Source organism: Mytilus galloprovincialis, chromosome 14 (assembly GCF_965363235.1).
Source record: "Mytilus galloprovincialis chromosome 14, xbMytGall1.hap1.1, whole genome shotgun sequence".
NCBI classification, from domain to species: Eukaryota; Metazoa; Mollusca; class Bivalvia; order Mytilida; family Mytilidae; genus Mytilus; species Mytilus galloprovincialis.
In genome coordinates this window covers 45,503,471-45,523,326 of record NC_134851.1, presented here as the reverse complement: position 1 = coordinate 45,523,326, position 19,856 = coordinate 45,503,471, and the positions used below count along the sequence as shown (strand labels likewise).

Genomic DNA, 19,856 nt, shown 5'->3' with positions numbered 1-19,856 from the left:
CCACTGAAAGAATATTACTGTTTAAACATTTTGTACCTTGCGGAATAAGGAGTATAAAACATTTGTGTTTCAACAGGAACATTTTTTATAGCAAAGTATTAAAAACTGTTTTTGAGGAACTTATGTTATGATAAAACAAAAATAAGTTCTCACATCATACATCCTGGAATGTTCGTATTACAAAACACAGGTGTGGTATTTCCATGATTTCAGATTCCAGAACCAAGAAACCGGCCTGGGCCACCACCCTTTTCTGTCAATCAGCCTAACATGATAGTAACTTTTCAATAAGTTAGTATTGCGTATACGTACAAAGGTTCATTATTGTGTTAAATCTATAAAACTGTAATTAGATAGGAACTTGAAATTCAGTGGTTGTTGTTTGTTGCTGGCAGTACCAATATGTGGGATGTTAAATGTGTCAAGGAAGTTAATTGAATGACGTAATAAGGTTTTATTAGACCATTTTGATGTAACATCAGAACAGGCACATGCAACCTATGGATTTGTAGAAAATCCCTATTAGAAAATAAACAAATGAATTACATTGTAGAGTAAATCAAATTGGCACTATAGAAACAAATATTAGAATATTAAGGCAATAAAACAAATGAGTAGAATTACAACAACTAATTTAAAGGAAATTAAACAAGATCAATAAAAAAATAACATCTTGCATATGCAAAACACTTCCTATTAGACTAAGATTTTACAAGAAATCAAAATAAATCATTACGGTTATTATATTACAAAACATTCGGTAGACAACAAATAGTATAGGTTGCCGTGCAATATTTCATTTGACGTCATAGTACTTTTTTCGTATAAAACAGGTGTTTTCTACAGATAATGAAGGCAATAATATATATATCATTACTTTGATAAAACGTTTTATTTTTATAAAAGACATATGTTTTTCATGTTAATATGCTACTTTTAAAGAGATCTGTTTCAGAAAAGAACTTATGTTTCTTATAACATACATTTGTGATTAGTTTCCTATTAAATAATATTCTATAAGTTTCGGTACAATGTATTCAAAATCAGAGGAAACGCTAGTTGTCACAGTTGACGGTCAATTTACTAAAAATGGAAAAGTGTTTGCTTTTTGTAGGATTAATTTGTTCCTTGGTACTGGCAGAAGCAAAGTCAACCACTTCAGGTGGAGATTTAGTAGAAACTCCTGTGGTGGATAACCAAAACGTCCCTTTGCTTGCAATGTTTGATATGACCAAAGTTAACAAGCGCATCATGACATATATCTCAGACACATTCGAAACGAAAATGTCAAATTTAGTTAAAATGAAACTAGAAGACGTTTTGCTGTCATTGAAAATAGACCAGGATGTGAAACAATACATTGAAAGCATGAAGGCAAATTTAACGGTGGACATTGAAAAGGAGATTAAAGAATATTTTGATGTTGTGAAACAGAACTTGACAGATACCATATCTGAAGGTAACTGTATTGTTTATATTTTCTATAGAACGGTCTTTGCGTAAGCTCCGACCATGTATCTTTTGATAAGTGCATGGGAGTTTATCTTGACAATATTTTCAAACAAAGTATGACATCACGTACTTAAAAGCAGTAACGTGTTAGTTATATTAATTCATAGTTGATGCAACACTGCTCCTCATTCTTAGACAATTCGTCTGTTTTTACAAAAAAAATTATTTTAATATTATTCGTTAATACGAAATATCCCCCAAATATCAAATATCGAAGCCTTTCACTTATTAGACGCCAAAAAATTATTTCAATTAATTACTGTCTTAATATAACCATCACATTCAAAATAGAAATTGGGAACCATCGCACTTATATTGTAAAGGGTAGCAGGTAATTAAAACTTCATAATCATTACTCAAGTGTGTAAATCACACAAATAGTATATTTAATAAACAGTAAATGTTTTGGGTTGTTGTTTTTTTTTTAACATTATTCCAATTTTTTAAGTAAGTTATGAAACCTACCGTGAGGCAGGTACAAGCAGTTACCATAATTTTTCACAATAGTTACATGTCTTTTGTGCAAATCAAGCATGTACAAAATATAAAACAATACAAAACAAATACACTCTGCCCAATAGACAAGTAAGTCGCCTTTTACTTCCAAATCATTTAAATGTTTTCATATCATGGGTTTATGTTAATTTGAATTTCGAGAAAACGATTATAGTAATTTAAGACTGGATTTTATAAAATTTCAGATCTGGTATTTGAAAATGTTAACTTCAGTCAACATTTTGTTAACATATACTAGTAACCACAAGGGGTCAACGGTGTAGCTTAAAAAATAATTCATCTAACTTTTATACTATACCTTAAAATAATTAGTTTGTTTTTTTTAAGTAAAATGGCTAATGTTGAAAAGATGGTAATTTATAAAAACTAATTGTTAAAATTTTAGTCATTTTATTAATTGTGAAAAACTGCCTTATAACACAATGTCTGCGTTTTAAAATGAATGAATTATAAATATATAAGTATCTAATTTTACCCGAGGAAGAAGAAAACTCTATATTTCGTTTTTTAAATCAAAACTATATCTTTGCCGTTTCAATCCATCTGTTGAAATGAATAATTTTTTTTAAGTATGGATCGTAACAATTAAAGTGAATTTATATTATAGAGCTTTATTAATACAATGGGAAAGGCTGAAGTCGTAATGTCACTCATAGTTTTGAACATGTTCTAAGTTGGTCAGACAATACTGTGTTATGTTTTATGAACATTTATAACTCTCTGCTACTCCTCGGGCTTTGAGTATTTATAAAACGTGACCAATTAATAACTGACCTATGCTCAATATATCCTAATGCTAATTATGTACTCTACAGGAAAATGTCACTTACAATGTTCAAGTGAATCTCAGTAGAAATTCTCACGAGTTTTTTTTAAGATGTGCACATCATGTAGACGCAAAACACGATTGTATGACTAATCTAACTTCTAAATAATCATGGCTTATGTGTCCTACCGAAATAGTTTGTACTCATATGAGCAACGCGATGGGTGCCATATATGAAGCAGGTGCTGTTTATCCTTCCGGAACACCTGAGATTACACTCAGATTATGGTGGGGTCTTTGCTTTTATATGTTATGCTATGTGTAATGTTTGTTGTCTGTGTGTCTTTTTTTTTTTAGCCATATACAATGTATTAGCTTATTGTCGAATTATGAAATTGTATGTCCCTTTTAATATCAATCACTTATCAATATACTGGAAAAATGCGCACGTTTCGAATTTTATTGGTTTTCAATGTGTGTTCTAGTTGTTGTGTACATGAGCCATATTATTACTATAGAGTAAAGCAGTCTGGGTAAACAACTGGAAAAATTAAATTTAGCTTTGGAACATTGTTTAGTATGAATATTAGAAAATAAATGAATAAGTCTGCAACAATAACAAATAATTTTTTTTTCGAATTTCAAGAGTAAATGCATTCGAACCCATAAGTCTTGTATTGCAAGATATATAAAGAAAAGAATGCAAGATCGTATGTGTTCAATTATTATCATCTTATGATAAAACAAGTACAAAGTTGAAGAGCAATTAGGATTCAAAATTCCAAAAAGTTGTGCCAAATACGGTTAAGGTAATCTGTGAGACTGTGATACTTTAATTTTATGTTGCCTTAATTTAGAACTAAACGTTGAAATAGAATAATTAGAGTTGAAATGTATAAAAGTCATAATTAACAACTGCACTGTATACAATTTGTCATTGTAAACACAATATAATAAATATTTTTTAAAATCAATATCTAGATAACTTTTGTTTAATTGAAAGCATTTCATATCATAGTCATTTGCAATTAGTTTTTATTTTATTTTATTGTTTTCAAGAAAATGAACCAAATGAATGCATGCATACGGAACGCTTCGACTGTCTGATATAACGCTCTGATGTTTTATTATTACTTAATGATAGTTTTTCTTTACATAATATGATTTTGACATTACGGTATGATGTTTTGATATATATATATATTGAATAGTCATCATGGTCATTACTTATTGATATTTCGATATCTTCAATATAACGTGTGTTAACATACTTTCATCATGGTTTCTCCGCGCACTTGCGCTGTGCGCTGACCGAAGTTATAACGAAAGGTCTCGTAGTTAAGGTGACTACACACGGAAAAAATTCGGCGATAAAAATTAATCAAGTTCGATACATTTATGAAGATGTTAAAGGATTTTCTTTTTTTAAGAAAAATGTTCACGTTCACTTCTTTCAGAGTAAAATTGAGCCATTCAAGTTTATAGAACATATTTATATTTTCATTAATCGAAGTTACTTATGACTTTAATTTAACACTTAAATATACAAACAGTGCGTGTTTGTTTCAATCTTTGAGTCAGATGTGTTGTATGTGTGTGATGTATGTTAACGCAGTTTACACTGCTTAGTCCTAATTTGTGTCACATTAACCTATTATGTCTGTTGAAATGCTCGTTATTTGTTTTCAATCACACAACGGAAATTCGAGCAACTATATTACCAGTTGGAGGTATAACTAGCTATGACATCAGGTTGAAACACTTTATTTTTAGAAGACAAATATAACAAGTTAGAATTATGACAGATGTTTTCCTTCCGTTGGTTTGAGAGAGCATAACGTTTGATTTAGTCGGTTCAAGTTTTAAGAACTTCGGATTTTTGAATAGTTTCGGATCGGTAATTTTGCTTTAAGACAAAAATACGAAGGTTGATAACATTAAATTATAAAATTTCACCAATATTTGTTTCAGATATGACATCTTTCCGGAAATCACTACAAGAAGTTCAGCAATTCATAGCAAATCAAAGTAAGTAGAAAACAAGTCATTTGATGAATTGTAAACACAATTTTCTTATACCTTTTATTTTTAAAAAGTTTTTTTTCAATCTATTTTTGTAGGCACGGTGTTAAATTGAAATCTTACTATATATAAATCATATTTATACTTTTTGATCAGTTTCAATATAATACCATTTTACAGGATGAATACTTGTTGTTTTAATAACATAAATTCATAAACGTAGGTGTATGCTCGTGTTTTACAACAAATATATTACATTACATTGTAATTAAGGGGACAACCTAAATGCGCCGAAAAAATGCGGAGGAGTGATACAAGATTGTGGTGATTTGAGAGGAACTAGCTGTAAAAGTGGAATGTACGTACTGACTGCAAAAGGTACTCCACCATTCAGAGGCTACTGTAAAATTGATGATTACTGGACAGTAAGTGTTTCATTGTTTATTTGAATTTAACATTGGTTTTATCTATATATCTATATTATTATTAGTAGCATATATATGATATGCAGTGTTCCAGCTAGGCCGTTTTCAGAGGGCGCGGCGCCCGCCCTTTTCCGAGTGGCGCCCTGTGCCCTTTTTACAGTTTCCAGGGCGCCCTGCCTTTTTTGAAGATCGATTGCATATTAATTTGCGTATTGATATGATACGCTAATTACTAAATTTTACCTGGGGAAAAGATTATGACTTTGTTTACCACCCCAAGCTAATCAATGGTTACAACTGGTGTCATAATCTGTTGTTATAGGTAATCCGTTTATCGGATGGGTCATTAATGATCATCAACATTAATTCGTTCAAATAGAATCGGTCAGTCGGCAATTATCTTTGAAGAAATGTGCATACAACAACTTGGGCACAATTTGCGATGTTTACCGTAGTTTCATGGAAGAAACGTAATGACAGAAAGTTGGAAAACTATTATAAACTCGTTGAAGACATTGTTTTACTTGTTTTCTGTAAAATAAACAGAAAATTCAGACGTATTTGTCATTGACTGCCTTCATTTTTGATACGAAAATAACAAAATCGGCCGCCATATTGTGATCATATTTACATCACATTTACGTACTGTTTATAATCCTCCAAAGAAGGAGCACACCCGAATAAAGAAAGATAACTCAATCTGATTTTTTTCCTAGCATTGAGTAACCCATTTACATATTCTAAAATGTGTCTCCATACTTCTTGCTTAAGAATATATATGTTTAGGTATTTATTTTGAGTTATGGGAAAAGTTAAAGAGGGTCTTAGTAGCAGTGTTGGTAGGGTGCCTTGGTCATCTTTTTCTGTATTCTTTATTTTTGATACTATTTTTCACTGTTGCTTTATATCCTAAAATTGTGAATTTACTGAGCACAGCTGTTTTGTGCTGTATTGCCATCAAGCACAGCAGGGGTAGAAGGTGAAACTGGTAAAATGTGGTAGACCATAGAAACAGTATGAAACAGATCTCTTTTCAAAACAAAAAGTTCAACTGTGCCAAGCAATGATAAAAAAACTTGTGTGACAAGCTGCTTGACAAGTTTTTCAGCCTTAAAAGTAGAAAGATAGAGTTCTATATGGGCTAAAAATGTTGTTCGTGATTCAACGAATAAACACAAATGTTTGATTAACATCTTTTATTAAAATATGCCCTTTTCATATTATCATATCGCGCGTTAAATGCCCTTTTTCAGGATTGGCACCCTGCCCTTTTGAAAACCTAGCTGGAACACTGATATGTGTAGTTCATATTTACTCGTCCTCTGTTCCCATATCAATTACAAATTGAACATTGTAGATGATGCACAATTTTCTTTATTTGTTCTACTGCAATAAGGTATAGGCTATCAATGTATAACAAAACATAACAACTTACAGCAATTTTATTTCTAAATGTCTTTTCGATGGCATAGTGAGGTCTTCAACATGGAACAAAAGCTTTAACCCAACAGCATGTTCAAGACGGCCTCTATTTTGAGTGAAAATCTTTGCAAAATATCAGCAATCCAAATGTTTACAACTTAATGTCGTCTTCTGCTGTTGTCTACTCTCTTTGACACATTCCCAATTTGCATTCTCAATTTTATTTCAAGGTTATACAAAGGAGACAAGACGGTTCTACAAATTTCTACAGAGGATGGGAGGACTACAAAAATGGTTTTGGCGAACCAACAGGAGAATTCTGGCTTGGTACTGAGTTATTTACTATATTTTGGTTTCAAATGGTGAAGTAAAATAATATTTTTAAGTTCTCTTCGCTTTTCTTCATTTTGCAAAAATGATTGAAATTTGTAATATTGTAATTCATTGATGCACTTTTGGCATTAATTTGAAATAATGAATAAAAAGTTAATTATGAACTACTTCTAAAAATAGTATATCTTTAAATGAGGGACGAAAGATACCAGAGGGACAGAGTCAAACTCATAAATCGAAAATAAACTGACAACGCCTGGCTAAAAATGAAAAAGACAAACAGACAAACAATAGAACACATGACACAACATAGAAAACTAAGGAATAAGCAACACGAACCCCACCAAAAACTAGGGGTAATCTCAGGTGCTCCGAAAGGGTACGCAGATCCTGCTCCACATGTGGCACCCGTCGTGTTCCTTATGTTATAACAAATCCGGTAAATAGTCTAATTCGGCAGGTCACACTCATGTAAGGGAAGGGGATTGTAATTACGACGTAAGAAACATATATCATTTGTGAAACGGTTATTCCATATCGATCAACCAACTCGTGATGGCGTCCGTAAAATTTACGAAGGGATGATTTCAACTTCACCATTTGGAACTCTTGGTTTAATAGCTTCCTTGTGATCAGCAATTTAACAGATTCTTACAATTTGTGCACATTTATACTAGGTAACGAACACATTTACAAACTCACGTCAGATGGAGGTTATCAGCTCCGAATTACACTAGAAGATTGGAATGGTGACACACGCTATGCTACATATAATACTTTCAGTTTGGGAAACGAAGCTTCTGGTTATAAATTGACAATCGGAGGATACAATGGCACTGCAGGTATGTATAGTCCGTTAGATTTCTATAAATCTTCAGAAAACCATTCTCTACAAATAAATATGTTTTTCTTCATGTATGCTAATGTATGATATATACGAACTCTGACGATGAATAACATAATTTTGAACCAATTATCAAAAAAGTTACTCATTAGGTCTCTATGTTACTTCTATTTTTTTAATATATAAAATACAAGTGTTATTGCCTCGTATGTAAACCAAAACATTAGACATGTGCTTTAAACCTGTTTGTTTCATTGTACCATGTGACTTTACTCATTTAAATATTAAAGGACACTATACATGTCATGAAACATTACCATCATCTAAGTTTTTTTTTAAAACTGTTTTTTTTTTATTTTATAAAATGCACTTGCATGTATCTACAAAGAAGTTATTATTCCCTTACAATATCTTAGTTTTTGTAACCTTAATTTGAATATAAATTAATATTTTCTGAAATAAAATATTAGCAAGCTGGAGAGGCTCTAAAAAGTTTTACAAATAAGAATTTACAGAATAGATTTGATATTTGTATTTTTCTTGAAAAAGATGCAAATAAAATTAGATAAAATATAACCTTAAAGACCTTTATTGATGAAAAAAAGGACTTTTCAAATATTTTTGTTAAATTATGCATTATCTCCCTTACGTATAAATAAAGAAAGGGATTAAGATCTTACCTCCTTTACATTTCCAGGAATATGATTGGTTGAAAGCGTCCGCGTGCAAACCGTGTATATTTGATATTAGGTTATTAGGGGGCGGGGCTTATCTCATACACGGTTAGTAGTGGAGTTACGTCCCTTTATATTCCATATTAGGTAAGAACGGGGCGGGGCTTATTTCATACACGGTTAGTAATGGTGTTATGTCCCTTTATAAAAACAAAACGGTACTGAGAAAAAAACTTAAAAGTTCCAACAGACAACGAAATTGATGATTAAGATTGAAATAAATTCATAAAACACATTTAAACCTTACAAGTCGTTATTGTTGGCATCTGTTTTTGTAGGATCAATGGAAGTATTTTCTTAATGCTAACAGTATTGAAGACTTGCTCATTTTGAGAATCACTAGTCTTAATTTCACACTTTAAGATAGAATCATATTCAAAACAGTGTAGCTGTGGCCATTGATTGACGACCTCAAATTATCCCATTGACTGGAGCAGATTATGTGAACGTTGGTCTGTAACAACCCCCTAGGTCAAGTCCGAAGATTCGTTGTTTTGTATGCTGGATGTGAAAAGTTTTTTTTAAAAAAGGATGTGATATAGTTTTAAGGATAGCAGTACAAACGGACGCGATGACCATACGAAAATGAACAGCAAAATTTTTGACCAATTAGTTCCAGCTTTGCCAAAAACAGTCAAATAGTAATCAACAATGCGTCATATCATAGTGTGTGTGTCGAGGGTACAAAACGTCCCACATATAATTTAAGAAAAAGTGACATGGTTGACTTTCTAAATAAGCTTGGCGTTGAATTTGACATGCAAAACAACAAAACCTAAGATTTATGAAGTTATTAAATCCAAAACAAATTACCTTGGATTAAACCCGCAATACTATGTATCTATGTGCCTGTCCCAAATCAGAAGCCTGTAATTCAGTTGTTGTCGTTTGTTTTTGTGATAAATATTTGTTTTTCAATCATCTTTTTTTATATAAATAAGGCCGTTTGTTTTCTCGTTTGAATTGTTTTACATTGTAATTTCAGAGCCTGTTATAGCTGACCATGCGGTATGGACTTTGTTCATTGTTGAAGGCCGTATGGTGACCTATAATTGTTATTTTTTGTGTCATTTTGCTTTATTGTGGAGAGTTGTCTTATTGGCAATCATACCACATCTTCTTTTCTATATTTAAATGATTCAAAAAGGGTTTGAAAAGATAAATTGCACAACATGGTTAAATTCATTTAATCATGTAAAAAACAATATTGATTCCAAATATTGGCAAAAGGATGCTATACAGGATGAAATTCACAAAATTATTATTCATATTGAATCCGACTCTGAAATTGAAAGTGAAAAAGATAATGATAATCTCATGATAATGAGACTGAAGATTACGAATTGCTTTAATAATATTTTTTTTGCGAGTACTTTGTGTTTGCTTTTTTTAAAATTAATCAAAATTAGTAGATAAAAGTTTCCATAAACATATAATTACTTTAGATAAAATTGAGAATGGAAATGGGGAATGTGTCAAAGAGACAACAACCCGACCAAATAAGAAACAACAGCAGAGGGTCACCAACAGGTCTTCAATATAGCGAGAAATTCCCGCTCCCTGAGGCGTCCTTCAGCTGGCCCCTAAACAAATATATACTAGTCCAGTGATAATGAACGCCATACTAATTTCCAAATTGTACACAAGAAACTAAAATTAAAATAATACAAGACTAACAAAGGCCAGAGGCTCCTGACTTGGGACAGGCGCAAAAATGCGGCGGGGTTAAACATGTTTGTGAGATCTCAACCCTCCCCCTATACCTCTAACCAGTGTAGAAAAGTAAACGCATAACAATACGCACATTAAAGTTCAGTTCAAGAGAAGTCCGAGTCTGATGTCAGAAGATGTAACCAAAGAAAATAAACAAAATGACAATAATACATAAATAACAACAGACTACTAGCAGTTAACTGACATGCCAGCTCCAGACTTCAATTAAACTGACTGAAAGATTATGATTTCATCATATGAACATCAGGCACAATCCTTCCCGTTAGGGGTTTAGTATCATACCATCATAACATATATGAGAAGAACATAACCCGTGTCATGCCAACAACTGTTTTTAGAATAAATGTGTTTAGTTCCGATGCAAAGACCTTATCAGTGACTCAATATTAACGCCAAAATATGCAATCTTTAATGAATTGACAACAGTATCGTAATTATATCCCTTCTTAATAAGTCTATTCAAAGGTTTTGTAAGTTTCTGATGTGAATACTGACACCTTTGTGCTTTATAAAGAATATTTCCATAAAAAATTGGATGTGAAATACCTGAACGTATTAGAAGTTTGCATGTTGAGCTATATTTACGAATGATGTCTTTATACCGATGATAAAATTTATTAAATGTTTTGACTAGTTTGTGATATCGAAAACCCTGGTGTAATAATTTTTCAGTAATACATAAATTTCTCTCGTTAAAATCTAAAACATTGTTACATACACGAGCGAATCGTATAAGTTGAGATATATAAACACAGTAAGATGGTGACAAGGGAACGTCACCATCTAAAAACGGATAATTAACGATAGGAAATGAAAAATCATCCCTTTTATCATAAATTTTAGTATTCAGCTTTCCATTAGTGATATAGATATATGTATGGTTGATGTATGTAGCAACTTTACCTGACCATATAGGAAACTAGGTATTTAGTCGGATCTTAACACGTACTTGTGATTTGGTTAAAACCGGTTTTGTTCAAAATATACGAAGAAATGTCGAAATGTTCAGGACTTAATTAAATCCGTATTTCGGTAGGATGGTTCAAGCATACGATTTTTATTGCGTCTTACACTTTGAGAAGCGAATAATCTTCCACTACTTTATTTAAATATTGTGTAAAAACGTTAATTTTGAGCTATGAAAGTCAAGTGGCTCGAGTATTTTTCTGAGGAAGTTTTAAAAAATTGCAAAGAAATATTTTTACATTGGGTTAACTTTCATTAGTCTTAACTATCTATAGATTAACAACTTTTGGTTATATTTATAATTTAGAATCATCATTGAAGGTGGGGGACGATTTCGCAGATAATTAATTATATTGATGTGCCATTTGTATGCAAGAGTGACATTTCGTTGTATTATGTGCCAATTCGAAAAAGTTATGCGAGTATTCTCTCCCCTTAACAGGTTCATTATTTTATAATTAAGTTTAGGTTTCTGATATAATTTTGAATATTACAAAATGTATCAATTCAATATATTTCAGTTTTTGCTATTGGTGTATCAAAAACATTGATGTACGAATATAATTTCATAAATTTGAAACGTTTAAAATGATTACATACCAATATAAAGAACCGTTCATCATTTTTGAAAAAGACTATGAACGAAAACGAGTTAATCATCTTCCCTTGGTGACAGATTGATTGGGAAATGAACCAAATAATAAAGATATAAAAAAAAAATTGGGAAATGAACCAATGTAATATAATGGTAATCACAGAGAGGGACCAGCAAGCAATTTTTAATTGTAGCTTATTCAACGTTAAAAAATATTTCCACTATAAACGAATGTTACTTTATACAAATATAAGGACTTTGTTAGCTAAATCTACAAATTTTATTAGATATTATGATTTTTTATTGCAATAGATTAATATGGTAATGTATGGTTCATTATAATACGTTATTTTGATTGGCTACACTGTAATCTCGCGTTATTCCTTAATCAACTTCATTACACAATAAAATGTATCATTCATGATGACACGAGGTCCCACAATAAAGTGCACAGGTAAATTAAATAAAAACCTGATAAAAATCGTGTTTTCATGATGCTAGTTTAAAAATGTAATTATAAGTATTGAATGTTTAAATGAAGGTAAAATAACTAACAAATATGTTTTATATTATTCATTTTTCACAAAATTTCATTTCTAAACTGAATTTTGCCAACAAAGTACTTTGAAGTTTTAAAAAATGTAATACTAGTTATGTTCAGTGGAAAATATTACTAAGGACTTAGGTTACTTATGGAAATTGAACAATGAAAAATACAAAATCATGTATACAGAAAGTTCAAGTAATCACATGACTTAACTGAATGCTGGTTATCCAAATGAGTAAAAACACATGGTACACTGTCTGAATCAGGTTTAAAGCACATGTCTAATGTTTTTGTTTTGAATTGAAGTCTGTAACACTACTCATACTTATTCCATTGAGTATTTTATATAAAACAAAATAGAAGTAAAATAGAGACCTTATGGGTTCAAAATTATGTTATCCATTGTCAGAGTTCGTGTATATCATACATTAACATACATGAAGAAAACAAAAATTATTTGTAAAAATGAATTTTTAAGAATTACAGAAGTCAAACAGACTATGATAAAACGTCAAAAAATTTACAATTTACGATTAACGCACACCTTGATCAGTCCTACAAAAATATAAAATTATTGATAGTTTTCATTTACATGGACTCGTTTATGTTTGAAGTGAAAATATATCTTTTTCTGTTATAATCTGTGTCCGCGAAAATGTAATTGCACATTTTACAGATATGCTATTGTTAAGTTATGTAATTGTTGGTTACAGAAATGACTTGCTAGACTGGTAAGCACTAATTTTATTGAGATTTGTTGAGATGCAAGAAACGTGTCGAGTACAATTTTTCAGATGCATTGTTCTTTTGAAATCAACATACAATATACTTCCATCTTCATGGAGATGAATACTTATACAATTAGTCTTATTACGGTAACAGGATAATTTTTCAAGTATGTCGATTCAATTCAGTTTTTGATGCCCCATTTTCTGGTCTGTGTGTCCGTCTGTTCATTCGTCCATTCGTTTGTTCGTCCGTCCGTTCGTCCGTCTGTCCCGCTTCAGGTTAAAGTTTTTGGTCGAGGCAGTTTTTGTTGAAACTAAGTACACACGTTCCCTATGATATTTTCTTTCTAATCTTTATTCCAAAGTAGAGATTCTCTCCAATTTTTAAGGTCCACTTAACCTAGAAAATGATAGTGCGGATGAGGCATTCGTCTACTGGGGACACATTCTTGTTTGAGAAAATATGTTCAATAGGATATAAAAAACAATGATTTTTGTTGGAGTTATAAGATAAACATTTAAAAATAAGAAAACACGGGATGAATTAAATGCATGCATATGGTACTCTTATTCAGCACAAAAAATGATAGAATAAAACCGGTTTTCAATTATAAATAATAAGATGCCAAAGACATATGCCACATACGTTTTAAATTAACAACAGTCTATCATCAATCTCTGGTTTTTTTTATCAGAGGTGACCCAGTCTAAAAAGATGGTACTGTTAAAGTTGTAATTTAAGAAGATAAAATCTATTTACTCAAATGATTCTTTATATGTCATCAAGAACTGACAATATTGTTGCATGCCTATCTTACATTTTCTAAATTACAATTCAAGTGAATATTTTGATGTGTTAAGAGCGCTGGTTTATTTTAAATTACACTGAATGTTGTCATTTTGATAACAGCACCTAGGTTGAGATCGTCATGTTTATAAAATTCGATTTTCATATCGCAATTTTAGATGTGTGCATGTTTTGTTTTCAATAGAAAATATTATATTCTCTCCACAGTAAGTCGAAAGTCTAGCCCATCCTTGTTTCTAATTAAAACACAACTCTAATATTAAAAAGACTAGTTTTAAACCTGTCCATCAATTTTTTTATTACACCAAAAATAACGATTTCACATCAAATATAAAAAAATACTGTTTTGGGACTTTTTTTTAGTATTATGATAAAGAAATGTTGATGCAAAAAATTAATTTCTCCATAGAGGACTTATATGAAATACCGATTAATAGCATAAAACAAGTTGCTTTCTTTAAAAAAAAGAAATGCAATCGTAAACCCAAATGCTTGTCTGGCATTATATATATATTAGATAATTGTTTAATAAAGATGTATTGTCTTATATTTACTTTTGTTGTGCATAAGAATTAGAAACTGACATTGCCTGTTTAGTGGTTTAAATAATGTAATACCGGCTTCACACATCAACGTATAGATCCGACGTACGTAGGCCGAGGTAAAAAAAATCATGCACGCTACCAAAACGCTAGTAATTTTGATGCATTCAACCTGTCAATCATATCTGTATCGTGTGCACAACGAGCTTAAAGCGTGTATTGGGTGTGCTTAAAGCGTACCTTAAAAGTTAGCGTTTCTCCTGGTCTTCCTACATTCCCAACTGCAGGTCTGTCTATATGTGAATGTTTGTCAATAAGTCTGTCACATTCGCCCGTCTGTTTACATGTTTACCAGTCCGTCTATGTCCACTGGTTCGTCTACATGTTCACTAGCTTTGAAATAGCTTTCGGTAAGTGCGATTATTTCAGTGATTTGTGTCTATTGTTTTTATGTAAGTGATTATTGTGCACCGTACCCATAATTTTAGGGACGCGAATTGCAACTGATATTTTACAGTTTTTTCTTGCGATGTGTTGTCCTTAAGGTTTGGTTCATTTGGGAGGGTTGGGTTTATGGCCACCACATTGTTTATGTGCCAATGTCCATTCTAAAGCCAGAAACATGTAGTACAGTGGTTGTTGTTCATAATTCATGTCGGTCAAGTTGTTTTCGTAAATTATTTTGTTATCAATAAGGCTGTTTAGTTTTGTTTGATTTTTGTTTTTAAATCTTAATGGTCGGGGCATTTAATAGCCGACTAAATAGTAGGTTTTTTTCATTTTTTGAGGCCGCTCGGTGGCCTTTAAAGACTTACTACCACGTCATTGTAACTCTGGTTGGTATTTGTATCATAAGTGCTGGACCATGGTCGATCCTATATGCACCTTTGAGGCAGGCGGGATATTTTTGTAGATCTTGTACAGCTCAAACTAATGTGATTAGTTCCTGTACTTCTATGTCTAGTCCCATGTTGCATGGTTAGAGAGGGTGTAATATCTTCTGTAGGTTTGATGAAGTTTCACCCGTATCGGACTTCTTTTCCTAAATGAAAGCTTTAAGGCGACGAGTATTTTTGTATGCAATGTGCCCTTAACGTGTCTAAAACTTATCTGTAGCGTTTTCAACGCTCGTGTAGCGTGTATATGGTCCGAGACCACAATTGTCGTCCCTTGATTTTCGTTGTTCACGAATATAGTCCCTAGTGTTAACAGTGGGTTACTTGCCAATAATTTTTATACCCCTTCCAAATTTATTTCTCCATGTTTAATGCCTCAAATTGTAAGTAGGGGGTGAAATTACACTGTAAAAAAATTTGGGTCCAGAATTTTACAGGAAAGTAGTGATTCGGTCCAGCTGAAAAAGGTTAAAAATTAGCACTTCGGAAGCTGTCAAAAGATTTCAAGACACCCTAAACACAAAATTGTCCATATTTTGAGTTTGAGGCGATGAAGTTTTCTATAATTTTGATATAATTTGTCCCAAAAGTAGTACAACACACTGTAAACATTTCATTGAGAAAGCGCAGGTGGGATTTTTTTAATTTTCATTTATGTTCTAAAAGAAATGCACTACGAATTAATTGTGTTCTCGGACCATATTATGTGCGTGCAGTTTACAGGTACATGTATATACGTTTGACAAACGCTTGAGCTGAATGATTTTTTTTATGTTCCATTAAAATTTTCCTGAAGTAAAAGCGTTCACCAAGCGTATACCTTTGCATTTCGACGTACTTCAAACTTATGGAACGCGTGTTTAAACGCTTGCGTAAAGTTCCTCTGGTGAGCAACTAAGTTACGCATACGATGATACGGACTTTGTTAATTTTCTTTTTTGACTGATTGTTTTACATTGTCATTTCGGGGCCTTTTATAGCCGACTATGCGGTACGTGCTTTGCCTGTTGTTGAAGGCCGTACGGTGACCCATAGTTTGTATTTCTGTGTTATTTTGGTTTCTTGCAGATATATATATAGTTGTCTCATTGACACCAAACCCGATATCTTCTTTTTTTATATTCGATATCTTATCGCCGACCTGGTTAAGTCTGGTAAAAATGCATGCATGATTCATTTTTAGGTTATCAGTCGTAATTAAAGTGGCACATTTAATTCGTTGTTTCATTGCTTGAAGTATCATTTCTTACATCTGCATGGTCAAATGTGTATTTTTTTAAAATAAATTTTAGATTTAGATTTCAGTCACGGTTATTTTTTCCCCCTCCATATTGAATATCTATACTTATCAGTCGCATTTTAATGACGAAAAGGATTCAGAGGTTATTAAAAAAAGTAAATAATGTTGCAATATTTAAACAAAGAAAATAACTTTAAATTTGCAATATTAATGAAAATAAATACGGACATAACTTTCATAATTAATTTTAACGTTATTTTCAATAAACGATTTTTTTTTTTTAATCCTCGTTTTTACACCTATTTGAGGCACGTATTTATGATTATATTTCCATGTCCTTGGTCTATCCTAGACGTAAAATTTCAAAAAGTGCTAATACTTTTTTTAAAGATATTATTTTTAATTGTTCTCGTTCAAAATATTTTATTTTTTCATATTCAATATCTATTTAATTTTATTTTTAATAACCTTTTTTTTTTTATTAAAGTTGCAATATTTAACCAAAAAAAATAACTGTAATTTAATCATATGCAAGAAAGACTTCCCTTTAATTTCAGTATGAAAAAATAAATAGCTTGCTTTTTACAACATGTACATCTTCACTAAACGTAAAATCTAAAATAAAATGCTACTAAAACTCTTTCTAAAGATTTTATTTTTAATTATTCTCGTTCAGAATATAAAGTGCATTGTTTACATGAAATCTTATCTCATATCTAAACACAGCTGGTTACATCGTTTGACTAATTAAAATACTACGCATGTAGGTTAATATTAGCTGCTTGTAATCGTGTGCAAGAAAATATTATATCATAATAAATTTCAGATCATACGTAAAATATCTCTATAGCAACTTAAGATGCTAATGCATATTCAACAGATTTGTAAGCTATTGCGCATGCATTTGAAAGGTGGTCATAGCCTGGGGTCCTGGCTAATCTTGGCAGTATAGCCAGGCGTGTATCAATGTACTGCCTGTCAATGATTGGTTAATACTAATTTTGTCCTCAATGTTTGTTTTACATCTGTATCCAATCAATTCTTGTGTAACATCAATTAGTAAAAATTAGACTGTAATTATTTTTCTTTATGAATTGATGTATAGTGTTATCATATCTAATTAGTAGTATGATGATAATTAGTAAGCAGAAAAGAGTTTATTCTTATCAGCAATCGACTGGTGAGAAAGTTAAAAGTTTAAGATTTCACATGTCCAAGGTGTCAATTGGATTCCAATTGTGCTGGTTTACATCAAACATCAAAATTTATGCAAATATTTATTCAGCTTCACTTTAGATTCAGAGTCAACTGGCACTGAATCGATCACATGGTATTTGTTCCCCACCTGGCCCTTACGACGCGCAGCTAGATTGGGCCGGATCCCAGGCTAAGGTGGTCATAGCTATTGCGCATGTATTTGTAAGGTGGTCATAGAAAGACCAGAAGTGTTCCGACTAACATCCGGTGTTCCGAAAGACTACATCACTCGTCCAATATATACTGCGTAAACCCTCAGGGGTTTACGCAACAACAGATGGAGAAAGACGAATTCCGCCAAAGCAAGAAAGCACGTGATCAAAATTACGTATTCATGTGGATTACACTATTTTGTATTTGCTCCTCTTGTACATTTGTTTTTTTTATACTTTTTATAAGTGAGAAATAAAAGATTAAAACTAAAAACTTAAAACCCTGAAAATTACATAATTAATTAAAGCACCAATGATATTCATACATACAAATTAAGGATGTAACACAAATAAATAAGATTACTGTGTAATATTATGCTATATGTTATTACTCTTTAGGAGATTCAATGAGTTACAACAATGGTCGTTCATTCAAAACAAAAGACCGTGACGATCACAACAAATGTGCACATAAGTTAGTCGGGGCTTGGTGGTATGGAATTTGCAGTTTCTCTAATCTGAATGGAGAGTATCTTCGTGGAAAAACCAGTGACGATAAACATGCAGAAAGAGGTGTCGCATGGTATCACTGGAAAGGACTCAGCTATTCACTAAAAAAATCAGAGATGATGATCCGCAAACAATAGATAAACCTGAGTAACATTATTACACTCGTAAGGATTGTTTGTTAGATCTGTATCAGCAGTGGTTAATTTTTAACATTTATTGTTTTTTTCAGGAATTTAGGAAATTCCTTCTAGCAATAGCTTTCAGTTAAACTATAACCAGCAATTGGTATATAACTAAAAAGATAATACACTTTGCCTTAACTTGAACATTTTTTGTTGTCGTCTATATATTCATTTACAAAAGTATATACCTGTATTCTATGTCTGAAGATGAAATATACACTTGCTACACTTTTGCAATCATATTTTTAAAGATTTTAATATTTATGAAGAAGAATATGTTGATTTTGATAAACCTTTTAAACTTTAAAAAAACTCGCTCAATTTTTTTTAAAACATCTTGTTATAGAAAAGTAGGAAGAAATCACACTTGAAAAACTTTCAAATATTGATAACAGTTCAAAACTTTACCTCTGTAGTAAACTTTAAAATTAGTGTGTATAATTTGTAAAATTTTAGATGAAGAGGGACACTTTTTCCTTCATTGCAAAATCAACAGTTATATTAGAAATCCCCTTATAAATGCAAATAAATCCCAAAATCAAAATGTTAACCTGCTTGACTCAAACTCTTAACTATTTAAGGTCCTAATAAAGATTTGTTGTAGAGCTACTATAGTATATAAAGCAACCCATTGAATTGAGAAAACTAGGTCCACATTGGTCAATTACCTGACGTTTATACTTGTATATATATTATTAATATTATTATAATTTGACTTGTTTATCACTTGTTTCATATATTGTATGTTTCTTGTGTATATTATGTTTGCATTTTAACCCGTAAGGGTTTTAATTTTTGTAATAAAGTTATTATTAACTATCTTTCACTGTATTGAACTACAATTATCACACAAAATGAACTTAAACTACTACAAAAAGTGCGAACAACCACCTTTATAATAAATCATTCGAAGTACTATCACAATATGCCTGTTGTAAGGACCTGTTATGGTCGTTTTTTTAATTGAAGCGAAAGGTCATCTTTACAAATCTGTCAAAATTTTGAAGGGTTTTAATTTTGACTTTTTTATATACTATAAATCTTCTGCTCACAGTAAACACATTTTTATGAGCACATAGATTTTCCTATACAAATACAGACAATGTCTTGACACAATTCACCATG

General features: G+C 31.5%; 1 protein-coding gene across 1 annotated transcript; it reads left to right on the top strand.

The window, feature by feature from the left end:
* Window positions 1-1,001: 1,001 nt before the first annotated feature.
* On the top strand, window positions 1,002-18,695 carry LOC143058097 (angiopoietin-related protein 7-like). The gene is made up of 6 exons (XM_076231560.1): window positions 1,002-1,459; window positions 4,766-4,822; window positions 5,090-5,241; window positions 6,894-6,990; window positions 7,674-7,838; window positions 18,439-18,695. The coding sequence occupies exons 1-6, from the start codon at window positions 1,090-1,092 to the stop codon at window positions 18,684-18,686; spliced, it is 1,089 nt and encodes a 362-aa protein (XP_076087675.1). The 5' UTR covers window positions 1,002-1,089; the 3' UTR covers window positions 18,687-18,695.
* The last annotated feature ends 1,161 nt before the right edge of the window (window positions 18,696-19,856 follow it).